At 40.4% G+C, this 18311-nt stretch overlaps 1 protein-coding gene across 9 annotated transcripts in view; it reads left to right on the top strand.

The window, feature by feature from the left end:
- Positions 1–18311, top strand: part of dock4b (dedicator of cytokinesis 4b) — a 222183-nt gene that overhangs the window by 47337 nt on the left and 156535 nt on the right. For all 9 annotated transcript variants that reach the window (XM_041780989.1, XM_041780988.1, XM_041780986.1 and 6 more), the window contains exon 3: positions 16135–16218. In XM_041780989.1, the coding sequence (XP_041636923.1) occupies positions 16135–16218 (84 nt within the window). The remainder of the gene's footprint in view (positions 1–16134; positions 16219–18311) is intronic.

The raw sequence follows: 18311 nt of genomic DNA, 5'->3' as shown, positions 1-18311 counted from the left end.
GTTACAAAAATGGGCAAAAAGTAGGAAATAAGTGGTATTTAATGGCAGAAGGTAGCTTAATGGGCAAAAAGTGATGAAAAAGGGCAAAAATGTCAATAAAGATGGCAAAAAATGGTGAAAACGGGCAAAAATCAGAATCAGTTGTTGTCATTATACAAGCTGCAACGAAATTGTTTACAGTTCCATTCAGTGCAATTATCATTTATTATTGAAACTGCTGTAAAATGGGATAAAAGTGACAAAAAATGGGGAAAAAGTGACAACAAGAAGTGGCAAAATGGGGCAAAAAATAGGAAAGAAAGTCGTATTTAATGGCAAAGGTAGCCTGATTGGGTGAAAAGTGGCAAAACATTGTAAAAAAGGGCAAAAATGGGATAAATGTGGAAAAAATGGGATGAATGGGATAACTAAGGTTGACAATTAAAGCCTTCTGAATAAGTCTGGGAAACAACTTGATCAATGTGGTTTATTTTGGGGGTCAAGGTTCCCTTTTTAAGGTTTTCTGGGGGAATAATGTTTCAAATTAAGACATAAAAGAGCCACAAATCATCACAAAAGAGCCACACTGATTTAAATAACAATACAGTATTTCATGACTTCAGGGTGCTTTGTAAAATCTCAGCTGCTATTCTGTCTTGCTTTTCAATCGTTACATTTGAAACAAGCATAATAGTTGGCTAACTTGTGCCAAGTTAAAGGTATTATTCCTGACATTTCTAGCATGCTTGCTTACTGTTTTATATCAAATACTACTTTCAAGGTAATGTTTCTTAACATATGCCCCAGCCCCTTTAGTACATGCGCTGAGAAGTCCACCAGGAGCAATTAGCATGATCATGGCTTTATTCAGGTTTGATGGTGTTTTTCTGCTCTGTTCATCTCTTCATATTGTTTTCCCCTGTTTACTCAGACACAGTCACCCATGGTGGAATCCTCTTCCTTCTGCATGCATCACCACTCACCCCTCACCTAAACCTCAGTATTTCATTTTTGCTGAAAGTGTTGAACACAGTCTCCAGGTGTGATGTAAATGTGTGAAAGGACGGTTCCTGAAATAACATCAGGGCCTGAATGTACAGAGATGATCTAGAAAGCATCAAGAGTGCATGTGTGAAAGGGATTCATGTCACTTAAACCAGTGCTAAAGTTGGTCAGACATAAGGCTAAATCTGTGAAGATGCATTGATTTTGATATAAACAGAATGAAATCAGAGATGTGTGTGTTTCTCTGGCTTAACAGTTAACCCTTCAAGCCCTAAGCAAGTTTTCACCGTTTAGTCTCACCTGGACTTATCGTCTTTAGAAGCTTGTAAAATATCAACCCTGTGGTGCGCAGTGAAGCCCTAAACATCCTTTTTTCAGGACAACCTGGGATTTAAGAATGCGTGTGCTGCAGTAATGTCACTTCAATTTTGAAATAGTCATGGGACTATAAAGACAAAAAGTGAAAACATAATAATTCTCTGACAAAGAGTCTTCAAAATATTGACAGCTTTCAAAAATTCCTTGTGCCTCTTTGTATTGGCTGAATTTGTGCCATTTCTCAAAGCAGTTCTTGTCTATAGATAGATAGATGATAGATCAATTGATCTCTGCCATGGTCTGTGCAGTTAGAGCTGCACAGTATGACAGGACGATGGAACAGCCTATCACAGAACATTCAGGAAAAAAATATGGCGGTTAGCATAGCAGCTATTGCCAAAAAATTCTGAACAATGGATTAAAAATTGTTCAGAAGATGTTAGATGTTGATTTTACCCGTATGGATTTAATCCTTAAAGTCCCTGAAAAGTCACCTGAGTTCCAGGCTTGCTAGAAAAGCATCCACAAGAGTTTTAAAGGCATGGATAACTTCATTGGAGCTAGCTTCAAAAGAATAAAAAGTACAAGGCTACGATGTATGGTTCAAAAGTTGTTCACGTTTTTGTAAACTGCATCACTTCTTGTTAAAAAAACTAGTCGGTTAAACAAATTATGTACATTTTCTTACCATTTCAGGCTCACAATCCATCCCAAGTGCACCTTGTGGCCTCTGTCGTTCTGGTTACTGCCATGCTACTGTAATGCCCTTTAGCGCCCTCGTTCCTGTGAGGAATATTGTCTCAAATGCTCCGGTTATTTGTGAGCAAATTCTGACCTAGCCTACGTACAACTTTATGCCTGTATTTAGGTTAAGATAGTGTTAAACTACACTGTTTCCTTGTGATGCTATCGATGCTATCAGTTCACCTTGTTTACATCAGGCTAACCTGCAAAGAGGATCAAAGACAGGCGGTGCACATTGCTAACAGTGGCTACATTCTGTAAACCAACTTAGCACTGCTCATTAGCTGCTGCTGTGACCAATTTTAGATGAATTGTGCTCAGTTTTGACCACTTTTTGCTGTATGATTTGTTGAGTTTTTTGTCTGTTTATCTATGCTATACTCTTACCTTGTTGAAATGACTTCATAGCTGTCACTAACATGCTATTACAGACCCATTTTGCATCGTTCCCAAGCAATGCTGAGAGTTTAGTGTGTTTAAAGTCATTGTTTTGGTTCTTTGAGACCTGCCATTTTCATGTTTTTGTTTACTTCCATCAATCCTTTCTCCCTGCAGCTGTTTTGGCAAAAACCAAAAGCGCTCTCCTCTCTACTTATCCAAACAGCAGACAGACACAGTTTACATCTTGATATAAAACACAGCCGAGCATTCTTCAAATGCAGGGCTTGCATTTTCCTTGTGGACATGGCATAGCTCCAAATAGATCCAAATTTCTGCTGGATGATGAAACAACCAACTTTTCACTAACACATCAGGGACGTTCGCTTTTTCTGGATGGTGTGTTCATTATGAGTCCAACAAACAGAGCTTTGAATACGCGACGTACTCCATGAAGATGACGAGTTCTTTTCCACACTTGACCTGTCTAGTGCCCTTTGGAGTGTTCATTTGCAGACATAACAACACTCAAGCTAAATCTGGTGGCCTCTCAACAGGTGTCCTCTCATTCTCTCTGGGGAGAATTGGCGGCGGATCACTTCCTGAAAGTCTGGGCTGGTTTGTTTTTGGCAAGAATGTAATCCAACCCGGTCACAGGAAGTATCCCTTATGTTGTCCTGCACCTGTGACTAACTATCCCAGAGCATACAACGGAAGGGAAATGGATCATTTTATCCCTATTATTTTATTAATTAGATGCTCACCACTCAGGAATAATTACTGATGTTAATGTAGAGATCACAGTGACACATATTTAATAGTCTTGATAGAATCAATTTATGAATGCAACAAATAACGGTGAAAATGACATATTTATGCAGGTGAGATAAAACCTCTCAAGGGATTATAAAAATCATCTCATCTCTCATCTAGTGCACACACTTAGCTTTTAAATACACACACTCTAACACACACACAGACTCAGATTAATGCCTGGGAATGAGGTGAGGTTTTAGTGCACTGACCTATATTTCTATTTAATCTGAGTCATTTATGAGTTCTCTCCTGCACGGGCCATTACCACCGCCTGAACGAGGCCTGTGCTGTTTTAATTCTGCTCCATATGAGCTTAAAAGCCATTTTAACTTATGCGCATGATTGAGAAGTGTAGCGTGTTTTTGCATCAGATAAGGTTTAAGATTGAGTCTGTGGCAGAGAAGCAAAGCTGAGATGATATTTAACCATGAGCTGCACAGCCGGCATGGAAAAGTAATAACATTCCTGACATGACTCTGCCTCGCAAGCTCCTTCTCCAGCGGCGTGATGTGAGCAAAGGTTATTGTTGCTGGAGAGCGGTTTTTGTGATGCCCGTTAGGTCGCTATCTCCACACACACAAAGGCAGCCAAAGGAATCGGCGACTGGCGAAATGAAAGCCGTTCCTCCTGGGTGATTCCGCCGGCCTGGCTTTTGTCCACGCTTGCCTATCAGACTTGGATGTCTGCACGTGCGTGTGTGATTTCTGGACAGCCAGCTTGCACCTATTCACTCCCTTCTCAATGCTGCTTTCCAGCTCTGTACTCCCTCTCCAGACCTTCGTTGATTCCCCGGCTTTAAAATGGATGATGCCATCTTTCCAGCAAGTTCAACCTGAAAAATGAGTGGGTTTTTTGCATGCACACGCTGACTTTATCTGTCTCCAGCTGGCATAAAGGCAGTCAGATACCTCTCAGGCTCTGTCATACATGCTCAAAAACATCTTTGTGGTTCCTTCCAGTACATGTTCCCCGAGTCTGTTTGTAACCAGGCAGTGAGGTAATGGGTATTTTTACAATATTTTGACACATCTTGGAGGCATTTTAGCCCCTTTTACCTCACCACATCGACAGCTAATAGCTGGAAGCCTCTGGTAAGGAAGACTCTGTATGGAGTTGGCTTTGCAGAACATTTCTGGGCTACTTTTGGTCTGAGATGGAATGTTTTAGTCACATTGCAATAATGAGGGGTACTTTTGGTTTGGCCTGTGCAGCTCTGACAGTGTTATGCTCTCAGATTGTGGACGTTTGGAATGCCCAGCATGAGGAAGTGAGTTTTATTGGTACAGTAAACTCTCAATTCTCATTTTTTTTGTTGTGAATGTAAAGGGAACTGGCTTACGTTGCTTCCTTTTTTCACGTCAATCTCAACCCTCCTTCAGAATAAACTCATTGACCTCTTTCTTTAAACATCCTTACAACTACCTGTTTCATAACGCTCACACTTTTAATCCCACGCACAAATGAAATATTCATGATCCTTGCATTTGGCAGCATTGGAGGCCAGTAGGGCACCACCAGTTGCACGTGTCGCCACATTAGCATATTAATGATATAAATGCAGCATAATTAACATGCGGGAGTGGGTAATGCACGTGAGCCATTGTCAGATCAGTCAGGAAGAAGAAAGGGTCAGGCTAATGAGGTTAGAAAGCGCATTAACGAGTCCTTTGAAGCGAATTTGCCATGCTATTCAGTGCATAAAAAAGCCCGTAAAAGCTGTGGGATATGAGACAGAAATCAGCGCAAGCTTCTTAAATGTTTCTTCTTTGCTTTACTAGTGGAATCTGTGTAAAATTGAGCCTTCAGCAGCAGCATATTGAGCTTTGATCACTACTATACCTGCTGCCTCTAGTTGCTGATTTTGAAAGAGCTCAGGCTTTTTTTTTTTTTTTTTGAGGAGCGTTGGTGTTCTTCATATTCTGAGCCCGTGGCTGTGTTTGTTCTTCTAAAAAGACTTAGACAGAGCAACGAGCAAAGTGAACGTAACGCGGTTTGACAGCCCTCGACTCCAAGTGGCAGTTTGAAACACATGCAAGCTTAATCCCAGCTGGGGCTTTCTAGGGAACTCGACAGACTCAGCAGAATGCACTACTAAACCAGCGAACACACACAAAGTCCTTAAGGATTAAGGCGAGGTGAGAGTGCATTAAAGAGATCCAGATGCAGACAATGACCTGGAAGATGTTCATGGGGAGATTACTTGCTGTCATTGCAACTTTGTTGGTATAGATACAGCTCTTTTTTACATATATTTCACACTTAAATGTTTCAGATCATCAAACAAATTTTAATATTAGACAAATATAACCTGAGTAAACATCCTAACCTACCTGGCCCTATACAAAAAAGTCATTTCCCCCTAAACCTAAAAACTGGTTGTGCCATCCTTTGTGGCAACAACTGCCACCAATGAGTATTTTACATCGCTGTGGAGGAGTTTTATCCCACTCCTCTTTGCAGAATTGTTTTAATTCCGCCACATTGGAGGGTTTTCCAGCATGAATGGCCACTCCAAAACCTTCATTTTTCTCAAGCCATTCAGAAGTGGACTTGAGGGTGTGTTTGGGATTGTCCTGCTGAAACACCCAAGTATGCCTGAGCTTTTAAGACACAAAATGATCACCTGATATTCTCCTTCAGGATTTTCTGGTAGAGAGCAGAATTCATGGTTAAGTGGTCCAGGTCCTGAGCGTAAAAGCAGCCCCACATCATCACACTACCACCACCACCATGTTTGACTGTTGGTGTGATGTTCTTCTGTTGAAATGCTGTATTAGTGTTAGTGTTGTATTTTTTGTCTCATCAGTCCATACAACGTTTTCCCAAAAGTCTTGGGATCGTCAAGAAGTTTTTTTTTGTCAAATAGTTTTTGTGTTCTTCTTGTTCAGCAGTAATTTTGGCCTTGGAACTCTCCCATGGATTCCATTTCTTTCTTGTGGTTGAATCATGACCACTGACTTTAACTGAGTCAAGTGAGGCCTGCAGGTCTTTAGATGTTGCTCTGGATCCTTTGTGACCTCCTGGATTTGTCCTAAATGCACTCTAGTCATAAGTCATTTTTGAAGGCCAGCCACTCCAAAGAAGGTTCACCACTGTTCCAAGGTTTCCCCATTTGTGGATAATGGCTCTCAGGGTGGTTCAATGATGTTCCAAAGACTGAGAAATGGCTTCGTAACCCTTTCAAGACTGACAGATGTTTAGTGGCTCTTTTTCTCATCTGTTCTTGAATTTCTTATGACACACACACACAAAGTGTGTATGTGGGCTGCACGGCAGCACAGGGGTTAGCGCTGTTGCCTCACAGCAAGAAGGTCCCTGGTTCACTTCCTGGTCAGGGCCTTGCCGTGCGGAGTTCATGTTCTCGCATGTTCTCTGCGTGCACGCGTGGGTTCTCTCCAAGTACTACGGCTTCCTCTCACCACCAAACACATGCTCATTAGGTTAATTGGTGACTCTAAATTGGCCGTATGTGTGAGTGTGAGAGTGCCTGATTATCTGTCTCTATATGTCAGCCCTGCGACTGGCGACCAGTCCAGGGTGTACACTGCCTCTCACCCAATGACAGCTGGGATAGGCTCTAGCCCCCCCCCCCCGCGACCCCAAACAGGATAAGCAGTATAGAAAATGGATGGATGGATGGATGCCTTTGAGATCTTTACCCTACTTTACTTTGTCAGACAGACTCTATTTAAGATGCACAATGTCAACCACCTTTAAAATGCATGAGGGTTCATTTTTTCTTCCATTTACCATAACATAGCATGATTTACCTTAAACTTTTAGATTAAGTGGCATCAAGTGGCACAAAAGCCAAGAGAGAAACCCTGAAATTTAATTTGTTAGCCTGCTTGGATGCTAACACTGTAAAGCAAAGGCTTATGGGATTCCCTATGGGAATGCCATTCACTTTACAGGTGGACTATCAAATCATCAATGTTGGACAAAGGTACTCCTCTAGAAACATGGGCAAATTCTTCTTAATTCCTTTATCCAGCTCAGACCTCCTTTGCTGAGAGTTTCATTTACAGTTCAGTTAACAACTTAAAAACTGGCCATGTTGTTCAGATTAAAATAGAGAGAAATTAGCCCCCTTCTGTCTGCAAAAGTAGCCCAGATGGGAACCCGAATGTCATCATTGCAGTTGGTGTATTGCCTGCTTATGCTCTCCTTATGGACTACTTTCTCATGTATACCAAAGCCTGCTGATACGATTGGTCAATTCTACTCAGACAAAAAACTTACCTGAACTTTTACCCAACCAAAGTCTAATCTTGCATGTGCAAACTCTACTTTTTGTGTAGAATATTTATATAGATATTATGTCATTGAGTCATGATGGAGTAACAATGTTCATGCCTGCAGCATGTGGATTCCAAATTTCACGGCTCTCCTTCTGTTGCTGAGACATTAAACTGAAGGTTTACAATTCATGTCTCCATTATATGCTCGGTTAAAGGATGGGCAACTTAAGCTGACATCACCTAGTGGTGTATATTTGTGCACAACCATGTGAAAATCCACATCTGTGCAGGCCAACGGTGCAGGAGCTGCATGCATTTTTAAAGCATTTCATCCCTCAACATTATTTGATTTTTACAAGATCATCTCAAAGTTTAAAGTTCTCATTGTGACACCCTGTAGGTATAATGGTCACAATATTGTATTAAACGCTGCTACATAAGCTTCATGTGTTCTAGATGTGCTGAATTTGGCGATTTTTTTTCTCCCCTTGTAACACAGTTGGATCAAAATTTATGGGTGAGTTAATTAAATTCACTCTTGTCAGTGAAAATAATTCTACATGATGGTCTTTGACCTTTTCTTCGTGTTCTAAGTCTATTAAATCCTCTCTTTTTTGACCTTTACATGTGATAAAGCCCAAAGTGGCATTCCCAAGTGTGCTGAAGACGAGAGCTCCCTTGTTAACCCTGTGAAGACGCTCTGACACTCTGCATCAGTGTTAAATAAGCAGCCCTCTGCCTGGAGAGCACATTAGTTTTATTTTTGGCTTCTATATTTGTTCTCTGTTCTTCTGTTGACACATTTGTCAGTCTCAGTTCCCTTGCTTCTGTTGTTTTGTCTCAATAAAACCAACATTATAGATAGTTCCTCTGCCTGAGCCTCTTTGTGTTGAGTTTTCTGTTTGTTTACACCACATGAACTCGACTTTTCCAGCCTGCCGTCTTTGTGTAACGTCTAGTTTCGGGGGCGATAGTTTGGTCAAGAATAGCAGTGTCCTCGCTATGACCCACTTGGCTGGTGTCACATAGAATCAGACTGTGTATGTTTGGGTGTGTCACAAAGGATCAGCATTTGCGTTTTGGTGGCTTGAAACGCTGCTCATGCAGTCCTTCTACAAAAAACTGGGTCTGACAAGTTCAATAGACGGAGAACAAGTGTGCGCTTATGTCATATCTGAGCATCAGCAGGTCAGCTTTGATTCAATTTATGCGATCGGATATTCATGCACCACTGGAACCCACTTCGATGCGCTGTGTTTGTGTGTGGTGAGCGGTGCATCGGTCCATTTAAAGGATTTTCCCCACTGTTATGCCTGTTCTTGTAGCCTGCAGCAACTGCTCTGTCAAACATCCTCAAATGGCATCTTTTCCCCTATTTATGCTCGCTGTTTCTTTATTTTCTGGCATAATGTGACAAATTTACAACTCCAACAAACAGGACAAAGCATCAGATCAATTCCCACAAGTGTAAAGCACCTCCTCAACCCAGACAGTAAACAGAGGCGGCGAATGACAGACAGCTAGAAGCAGACGGACAGACAGCAGCTGGCTTATGGATCGACAGGCGGGATGCTTTCATTTTGCTGCAAAAAAACAGTAAGGGCCTTGAATCTGAATAATTTAGTGAACTGCAGCTGGGAAAGTCGCTTGGATAATTCATGCATTGGGCACACTTTGTGAGTGTGTTTGCTATGATTGTCTCTGCATGTGCATGTGCGAGTGAGTGATTTGGCTTTGAATGAATTACAAAGGAAAGTAGGCAAGTTTTGGGTTAGTCTTTGCAGCGCGTGTGCAAGCGGTTGGTCTTTGAATGAATTACAAAGTCAAATGTGAACTTGTGACAAATCCCTGGTACAGATAGTGTTTCTGCAGCTAACAAGGAGCTGGCGAGGCTTGAGCACGAAACACAGAGGGAAACTCGCACATACACGAAGTTACAGACAGACCAGAGTGTGAAGCTGCTGTTTGATTTCTTCTGCAGACCTGATCTCAATGTCAACAGGAGATAGTGGGTGGATGGGTAATGCGGTTCTCTGCTGAGTTGTGGGTCATTCAGCTAAAAAAAAAAACTTAAGAACAAAAGCACCTGTGGCAACTGATCTCAGATTTACAGCTGAGATTTTACTTTCAAGAACATTTAAACCCCAAGACCATCTTTTTCATCTGGAACCATACATGGATTGCATTGTTTATAATAAAGGATCCAAATCCTCCTGACATTTGTGTATTCAAAGTCTGCATTAGAAATATGCAGAGACTATCTCTGGGAGGAGCGGGCGAAAGTGGGAGAAAAACAGACTAGTATCAGTTTAAATCGGGGATATTTGGAATCAACACTGTTTGGTACTGATATCAATTTTCCTGACGTTTATCTGGACCTGATTTTAAGAACACAAAGCAGAGCCTGAAGGCTCACATCAGCCTGGTCTATCCACCATGGATGTAAACTAAATTAATGCTGAAGTTTTGTGAACATGAAGCTCTAGATCAGTTGATTCTCAACTGGTCAGGCATCAGGACCCACCATCTCCTCCTTAAGAGAAGTCATGACCCCAAAAAAAAAAAAAAAAAATCGTCATTTATTTCGTGAATGTTACTTAATCAGTTTTCCTGGCTACCATTACACCATGAAGACAAAAGAACACTCCAAAAATGTTGGTATTTGGACCCCAAATAGAAAAACTTAGTGAACAAAGAGACGGGACAAAAGAAGCACATTAGAAAAGCTCTTCATTACAGAAGGATTTGCATGCATACACCTTATTTTACTCCATTTTCCCCAGATAGCATGGAAGTTTGGTGATTTCTTTAACAATTTCCTTTTTATGTTGGGTAAACCAGCTGTAATTGCCAACAAAAGGGAGATAAATAGTTAAAAAATCTTGAGAAAAACACTGAATTTTACTCTGAATCACAGACCCCTGACAAAAAATACATGTATGAAATTACTGTATGTTGTGAAGATGGAGTTTTTGTCACTTTCTTTGTTTTCCCCTGGCACACATTCAGGACCCACTAGAAAGAGCTTCGCGACCCACTTTTGGGTCCCAACCCATCAGTTGAGAGCCACTGCTTTAGATCAGTTGATTCTCTGTATGGCAGATAGTTATTCATCTACTTCCTACTTTAGGTAACTTGTGTAAACATCACTCTGTGGTTGTTAAATGTCTTTATAAAACTTCGGGCTGCAGCCTGTTTGAAAATGAGATCAGCGCACCCAGGATTTCTGACTTAATCTAGTGCAGCGGTGTCAAACTCAATCACAGCAGGGGCCGGATTCTGGATTCAGGACTAAACTGAGGGCCTAACAGGGTCACCTTTTTAACCATAAACTGTCAATCTTGTTTCACCAGTCATAAAATATGAAAAACAAACAAAAACAAACAAACAAACCAAAAAAAACTTAGTACTGATGATAAAAGATTTTGACATTTAAAAAGTTAGAAAGATAAGTTTAAAGGCTCACAATCTGAGAAAAGTAAATTTATCAGTTTAAAAAGGTCAAAAAATAAAATTGATATTGAAAAACAATGTTTTTTAATGGCAAATATATTATAAAGAAGTCAAAATCGTGAGTTTAAAAGGTCAAAATATGAAATTAAATTTGTAATCATTAAATCAAAAGTCAAAATATCATGAGTCTAAAAGGTAAAACGAGGGGATTATGACGTCAAAGTTTGAAGTTTAAAATATGAGGTAAAATACAAAATAATTGGTTGAAAGGTCAAAATATCACTTAAAAATTAGAATTGTGAAGTGCTCAAAGTATGAAATTAAAAGTCAAAATCCAAAGTTTGAGCCCTATTTGTGAGATGCTAAATTGAAAATGGGAAATTAAAACACAAATTAATTTCTTTTCCCACATTCCTGATTTCTTATCTAAATATTTTTACTGCTTACTTTTTCAGATTTTATGTCTTAATAAGGATATCTCAAATCATCAAGGATAAGTTCACATTTTTATACTTGAGGAAATCTGCAGACCTCGGACTGATGGGCCAGTTATTACAGAAATATGAGATCGTCTTGCGGGCCGGATTAAACTATTCCACGGCTGGATTTGGCCCCCGGGCCTTGAGTTTGACACCTGTGATCTAGTGTGATATTAACACCAGTTAGCCTAAATCTTTATTTTTAATGTGGCTTATTGATATGGTCCAGCTCTAAGCTTTTGCTTTATGTCGTTTAAACTGTTCTAGACTAGATATGCTAACGTACCGTTACGACTCAAAACGTTTCTCTACACGTATTCCATCAGCTGAGGATTTTTACTGACCACTGTTAACATAATTAAGATGTAATTTTTTTAAAAAGCACCTCCGGCTTCCATACTGATTTCTGTCTCTCATTCTTTCTATAACTCTGCAGCTGGACCAGCAGACCTGCGCTGCATGTGACTTCACATTCATCGCCTTTACAATCCGCCCAAGTGAGAGCACTGGCGTCTGTGGAAACGCAAACTATTTTGGGGTTTCGTGTACTGAACCATACCAAACCATACTCAATCAAACCAGACCACCAGGTGGAAATGAGGCTTTGGTGTGCCCTGGATAGATGTAGAATACATTATTACTACAACTATACAACAACTTAAGTTACTGTAAAATGTTTTCAAGAGGCTTTTTTGTATGGGTCTTTTGGCAGCTGGTATATCTAGCTATCTAGCTGTTGAATCATATAAGAGACTTTTTACAAGGCAGAAATATGACCAGTTAGACAAAGTGAAATGATTTTATGAATAAATGTGAGTGAAAATGTTGAAATATGTATTGTTACACTTTTGTCTTCTACAGGATGTTACAACTTTTTCACTATCTAAATCCTCTCTGGTTAAAAGAATGTCGTTTCTTGACGTTATGAATTAACCATGCTTTCCTCGAGACATATTTCATAATACAACTTGATCATGATCATACACTTTCATTTCACTCTCAGATGGCTCATAGTGAGTCTGTCTTGTATGGTTGTCACATTCTGGCTAATATGAAAATCTGCAAAGGCAGCAATAATTTATGATGTCTGATAGTTCGGCTAGTCTTGAAATGGAGCTTACTGTTTCTTTAGCCCGTGTGTGCACTTTTAGCTGAAGAAAATGTCTCTGCTGGAAAAGGTAAGGGAGAAATATTGAATGAAGAGATACATTTTATGGTTTTATGCACTTCCTGTCTTTGAAAGTATGTGATATTGGCAAAAAGGTGTTTGGAATTCAGAATGTATCATCAAATCTACATAACACATTGATTTTAAAGCTCCTGTGAGAACTTGCGTTGTTGAAAACTGTTTTCCATGGCAAAGATTTTTGATGGGAGATGTATGTAAAAGAAAGCTCAAAAAGATTTTTTGAAAACTTTTTTCTTAAGGGTGCAAAGCCCAGTTACTCCTCTTGTACACATGTCCACACGTTATAGTCCACCACAAGTGTGGCTTCGATTTCAAGAAGTGTGGTCAGGATGGTGAGCTGTTGTGCACCTGTGCTTCTGTTCCCATCTCTTCCCTCAGTGACAGTGAGTGGGATCCAGAGCAGTCGCACCAGTGTTAAACTTTCTTGGGCATGATATGAATTGTCTAGTGTAAGTGCACGCTTTAAAAGGTGTCAGATTCAACACAAAGCAAAAGTTCTTAAATGGAGTTTAAAAGAGACAAAGACAGCAGAAATCAAAGATCATAATTCAGCTCTATGTATTTAGGACTAACATGGACGGATCTTTTTAACTTTCTGTATTGACTGAGCTGTAAATGAGAGCACATAAGGACTCGCAGTATCCTTAAAACCTGCTGCGTGCCCACCATGTTTGCACTCTGGCTCTCTCTGTGCAGCTCTGTGTGTCTTTAAATTGGGCTGGATTAAATATAATCCCTCTCCAGCGGGACAGATTCTCTCAGTGCTGTTGGGATGGTGCGTTCAGGTGCACTGGACAAGCCCTAATGAAATTCCCTCTAAACACTTCAGTTGCAGGGGGATCCCTCTTAGTTTTGCATGGCAGGGACTCTTGTTAGACGTTTCCACTGCAAATCCCTCTGAGGCAGCCTTTTTCCTGAATGCATGTCTGTGTCTGCTGCATACGTTCTCATTTGAATAGGCTGCTTGTGTGAATTTAAACGAGTGGAGGGCTCCTGTCAGCGCTCGTGTGTCTGTGTTTGCAGGAACATCAGTGTGCAGAGGTTGACATATCTGTGGGTACTCGCAGTTCTAACTGTGTGGGTTAATTTCTCTGCATGTGTATGTGTGTTTGAGTTTGTGTGTGAGGTTGTGGGTAGCGGTTGAAGAGCTGTCAACTGACACTCTCTGCTGAGACTATTATACTCTCACATCTTAGAGCACACTCTCTGCTAATGGACTATCAGCATCCCTGTTCCTACCTCCTTACTTAACCTGAAATGTGCTAGATCTAATGTTCGACCTAAAAGGCTACTATCCCATGAAACAATGTGCAAATTCATGTGATTAAAACAGTGATTTTTAAACTTTTTTGCCCAAGGCACAACGTATTTAAATCGATACAAAATAGACTCTTTAAATAATGTTACAGTCAAGGTGGCCTGTAAGGGGAGATAAAGGGGAGAGCTTTCTGGGCCCAGCCATGGGGAATCATGGAGGTGGAGAAAGTGGGCAAAAAATGGCAAGACACAGTCAGAAATGGGCGAAAATTGGCAAAAAAAAAAAAAAATGGCATAACAATGGGTTGAAATGGGGAAAAACTTGTTAAAAGTGTCAAAATAGTGGCAAAAAATGGATTACGAGTGGTCTTAAAAGGTTAGATAGTGTAAAATGGTGGTAAAAATGGGTTAAAAGTGATTAAAAAAGGGCAAAATTGGGCAAAAAAGTGGGCAAAAATGGCATAAATGGGTTAAAAGTGTCAATTAAAGAGGCAAAATAGATCACAAGTGGCAGAAAAGTGGCAAAAAGGGGAAAATGTGGTAAATGGAGTTAAAGTGATGGAAAGAAATGGTCAAACAAGAGCAGAATTGGGCGAGAAGTGGCAAAAAGGTAGCAAAAATGGGTTAAATGTGGCAAAAAGTTCCAAAAACGTGGCAAAAATGGGTCAAAAGTAGTAATAAGAAATAGTGAAAATGCTAAAAAGCAGCAAAATGGTTTAAGTTGTATAAAGAAGGGACAAAAATGTGTAGAGAAATTGGTTAATTCGGTCCAAAATAGCACAAATTAATAATTTTAACACCAATTTCACCCCAATAGTAGCTTGCCCTGCTTATCAGATCTTAACGAGGTAACTGTTAGCCAGGATGCTAGCACCAATGCTACTGATCCAACACACATGCACCGACATCATCAGTAGATCACGATGCCCGTTCTCTGGGGTTTTTCAGGGGTCCAGATCTGTGGGCAGGCCTGGTTACAGTTCTTGCCATAAAGTTGTAGTAATAATGTATGGACCAAACTCCCACGGCACAACTAGACTTGCCTTAAGGTCCACTGGATTAAAAAGCACCCTTTTTCTTCATAATTCACCAAATCAGACTTACAAAAAAGTGAAAAGAGATGTTGTGCCACAAGTTCTTAGTTTTGGTCAAAACTCACAACTCTGGATTAAACTGTTTTAGTAAAGAATTCTCTTTCTTTTACTGCAAACTTCCCATAGTGCAACTCTGTTTGAAGAGAGGGTCTGTTTGTAATACCAAGGCTGAGTCAGGCGTTCATTCAAGGAGAAGCTGCATAAACAGTGACTGTCTACACCTGTTTCCAGGCTCTGACCTTGTTTTGAGGTCAGGATTTTGTACGTGCGCAGGGCCAGACTTACAACAATCACATCCATACTGCTCTTTATAAGATGATAATATGTATCGCCTGGTAATGGAGGGATTCTCAGTATTGCCTGATACATGATTCTAAGTATTCTAATCTAAATCCAAACTGAAAAACGGCATTGTAACATCTATATGAATTAGATCTCTTTACTTTATCCACCATGCCTGCAGTGGTTCTTAGAAATCTCTGCCAATCTCACCGATTGTTTGTAATACATGCTTCATCTGAGATAACCCTGATCACATTAGCAGACTTTTAAAAGGTCCTCGCCCTTCTCTTCGATGGCCGGATAATGTTCCCCATGATGCTTAAGCTGATTTTTATGTGTGACATCTGTGGAGTGGCCCTTTAAGTCCATCCCTACATCTGCTCTCTGTCTTTTTTGATTTGATTTGTTAAGAAAAGACTCGACATTTGTGCATGTGACCCAGGAAAATAACGCAATCTCTTGCTATTCTGTTCCACTCTCAATGCTTCAATAATAGAAGTATGGTGGGGTTGTTTTTCAGGCCTGCAGAACATGGAGACTTTCTTGTAGGGGCATACATCATTGCTGTAAAGAAGTGTTCAAACAGGCTGATGCTTCTCTCGATTTTCATGCAGAATACTTTATAACCTCTGAGCTCTCAGGGTCAAATCCTTCAGAATCCCCCATATTTTTATATCCTAATATTTTCTGCAGGATACAGAATATATTTCTGTATGTTGTTTTGCGTATTACTATTTTAGATCAGAAACACAGTGATTTATTTATATTTCACCTACACAGAGTATTGATTGACCCACCTCTATCTTTGTTTTTTTCTGCTTATGTCTTAGGACCTGCATATCAAAGCTCAAACATCAAAAACAAGACTCATGTGGGTGTTTTTTCTCTTTTCGTTGCAGTACTGGCCAGTTTCCGAGGGACTGTCCAGCATGGCCTCCCGCTGGAAATTGGAGACACGGTGCAGATCCTGGAGAAATGTGAAGGTACGGTACATGCATTTCACGCTTTAGCTCTTTTTTTGAGAGGGATATTGGAAATAAAACAGAAGCACTTGAGCAGTGAAGTGAAAATATGCAATTACAAGCTTTCATAACATTAGGGACACTTCCTCTTTTAGTCAGGATAAGTGAATCCATCTGAGAGCTGCTGTAGGAGTGGTATTCCTTCATAAAATCTATCAAATATAATTTAATGTGACGTGCACACTTCCTGTATGTCTTCTTTAAGGCTTGCACGGTGGATTTTGTGCACAAAATGAGCAGAGTCATGTCTGATGAATGCCTGTGGAAATTCATGTTTCCTGCACCACAGACTGGCTGCTTTTCCCGCCTTCCTGCCCACGCTGTGTCTGTTTTTCTCCTCTACTTGTTTTCTCTTACACTCTCTCTTTTACTGTCTATCCAGAAGTTTATTGTCTCCTTTTTTCCTCTGCATTGTCCTTCCCTCTCAGTCTGTCTATAGTCCCATTTTAAATTTACAGAGTGATATAAAATCACTTAAACAGCCACACTCCCCTTCACACCTTGAGCAGCCATGCACGAGCACATACAGGCTTCCCCTCATCCGGAGCTCTTGACACACTCTGTCTCACTTCCTACTGGGAGACAGAAGCACATAGAGAGAGAAAGTCAGCCAGTCATGCAGACAGACAGATACTCAAAGCGGTGTGATATTGCGGTTAAAGGCCCAGAGGAAGTAGACTATAGCACTTGCCAGCGGAAAGCGTGGTCCTGGAGGGAGGAGTGAAATCAAAAAATCCTGGCAGTAGTGAGGGGGCTGAGAGACGGGGCTGCTGACAGCAGAGGAGACAGACTAATGGGTCTGCCTCATGTTGATACTTCTGACACTTCAAAACGCAGCAGCTTACTGTGTGAAAGTGTCTTTACCGACGTGTGGCTCCTGTCTGTAAAGGCACCGCCTCAGTTATTGAATTCTGACTTGGTGCTTCAGTAGCTCTTGAATTTTTCCCAGAATACATCACACTGATTATGAAGCATATAGTTAAACAGTAATGTCTATGCAAACTTCTTTATCTTATGTACCCCAGCAGCCCAACAGTGATGGCTTACTATCACCGCTTAACACATGAAGTTTCAAATGTGTGTCCAGATTTGACATCATACTTTGTCCACACAAATAAAGTTGGGAAGTTTCAGCGAATTTGGACAATTGCTAAATGCTAATTAATTATTGTAACATAAACATAGACAGTTAACACACTGCACAAGAATGCATTTTTTAGATTTAACGCCACATACATGGGCCATGCAGCAGCAGCTTGCATACAGCTCCACTCAGATAAATTGTTTTCAATTTGGTAGCGACTGCAAGGTTAACTAGCTTGTTAGTGAAAGATGGAAAGAAGAGTGGCCTTGTGGTGAAAAACAGAGAACTAAAATAACAGATTAGGAGTGATAATTCATTACAAAAACAGGCACTGGGCTTTAGAGCAGAAAGACAGAGAAACTTTACCCAGTATTAAAACAGTAATTGGTATGAGAAAATGGTTTATTCCTCATATTGCACAGGCCAATGAGTTCAGAAGTTTAAACCTTTCATCTGCTTTATTTAGCTCTCAGTTTCCTGCTTTTAATGCAACTGATTGGCTTTTGCTTTGATTAAATTGTACTGACCTTTTGCAGACATATGACTCGACGTTACTCACTACGATGGACAACAAATGTACCAGTGTTTTAGTGGATAATCACGCTTGATGGAGCCATAAAAAGACCAGAAATTATTAAAAGAATCAGCTTGTTTGACACAAATGCCAGTGAATCACCAGTCAAGTTCTTCCACACCAAACGCATCAAACTGTGATTTTATAGTCCTTGATTTGTGCACTGGGGCATTCATGTTGGAATAGAAAGGGGCATTCGCCAAACAGTTGCTACAAAGTTGGAAGCATAGCTTTGTCCAAAATGTCTTAATATGCTAAAGCATTTAGATTGTCCCTGAAAAACAGTCCCATACCTAGGCATGGGGATCCAAACCCAGGTCCGTACGAACCTGGTTCTGTGTTTTTCAAATACCCGAAAAGCAATAGCATTTCAGCTTATCGATACTGCTTTTGAGT

This window comes from Cheilinus undulatus, linkage group 23 (assembly GCF_018320785.1).
Source record: "Cheilinus undulatus linkage group 23, ASM1832078v1, whole genome shotgun sequence".
NCBI lineage: Eukaryota > Metazoa > Chordata > Actinopteri > Labriformes > Labridae > Cheilinus > Cheilinus undulatus.
This window is presented reverse-complemented; position numbering and strand designations above follow the sequence as displayed.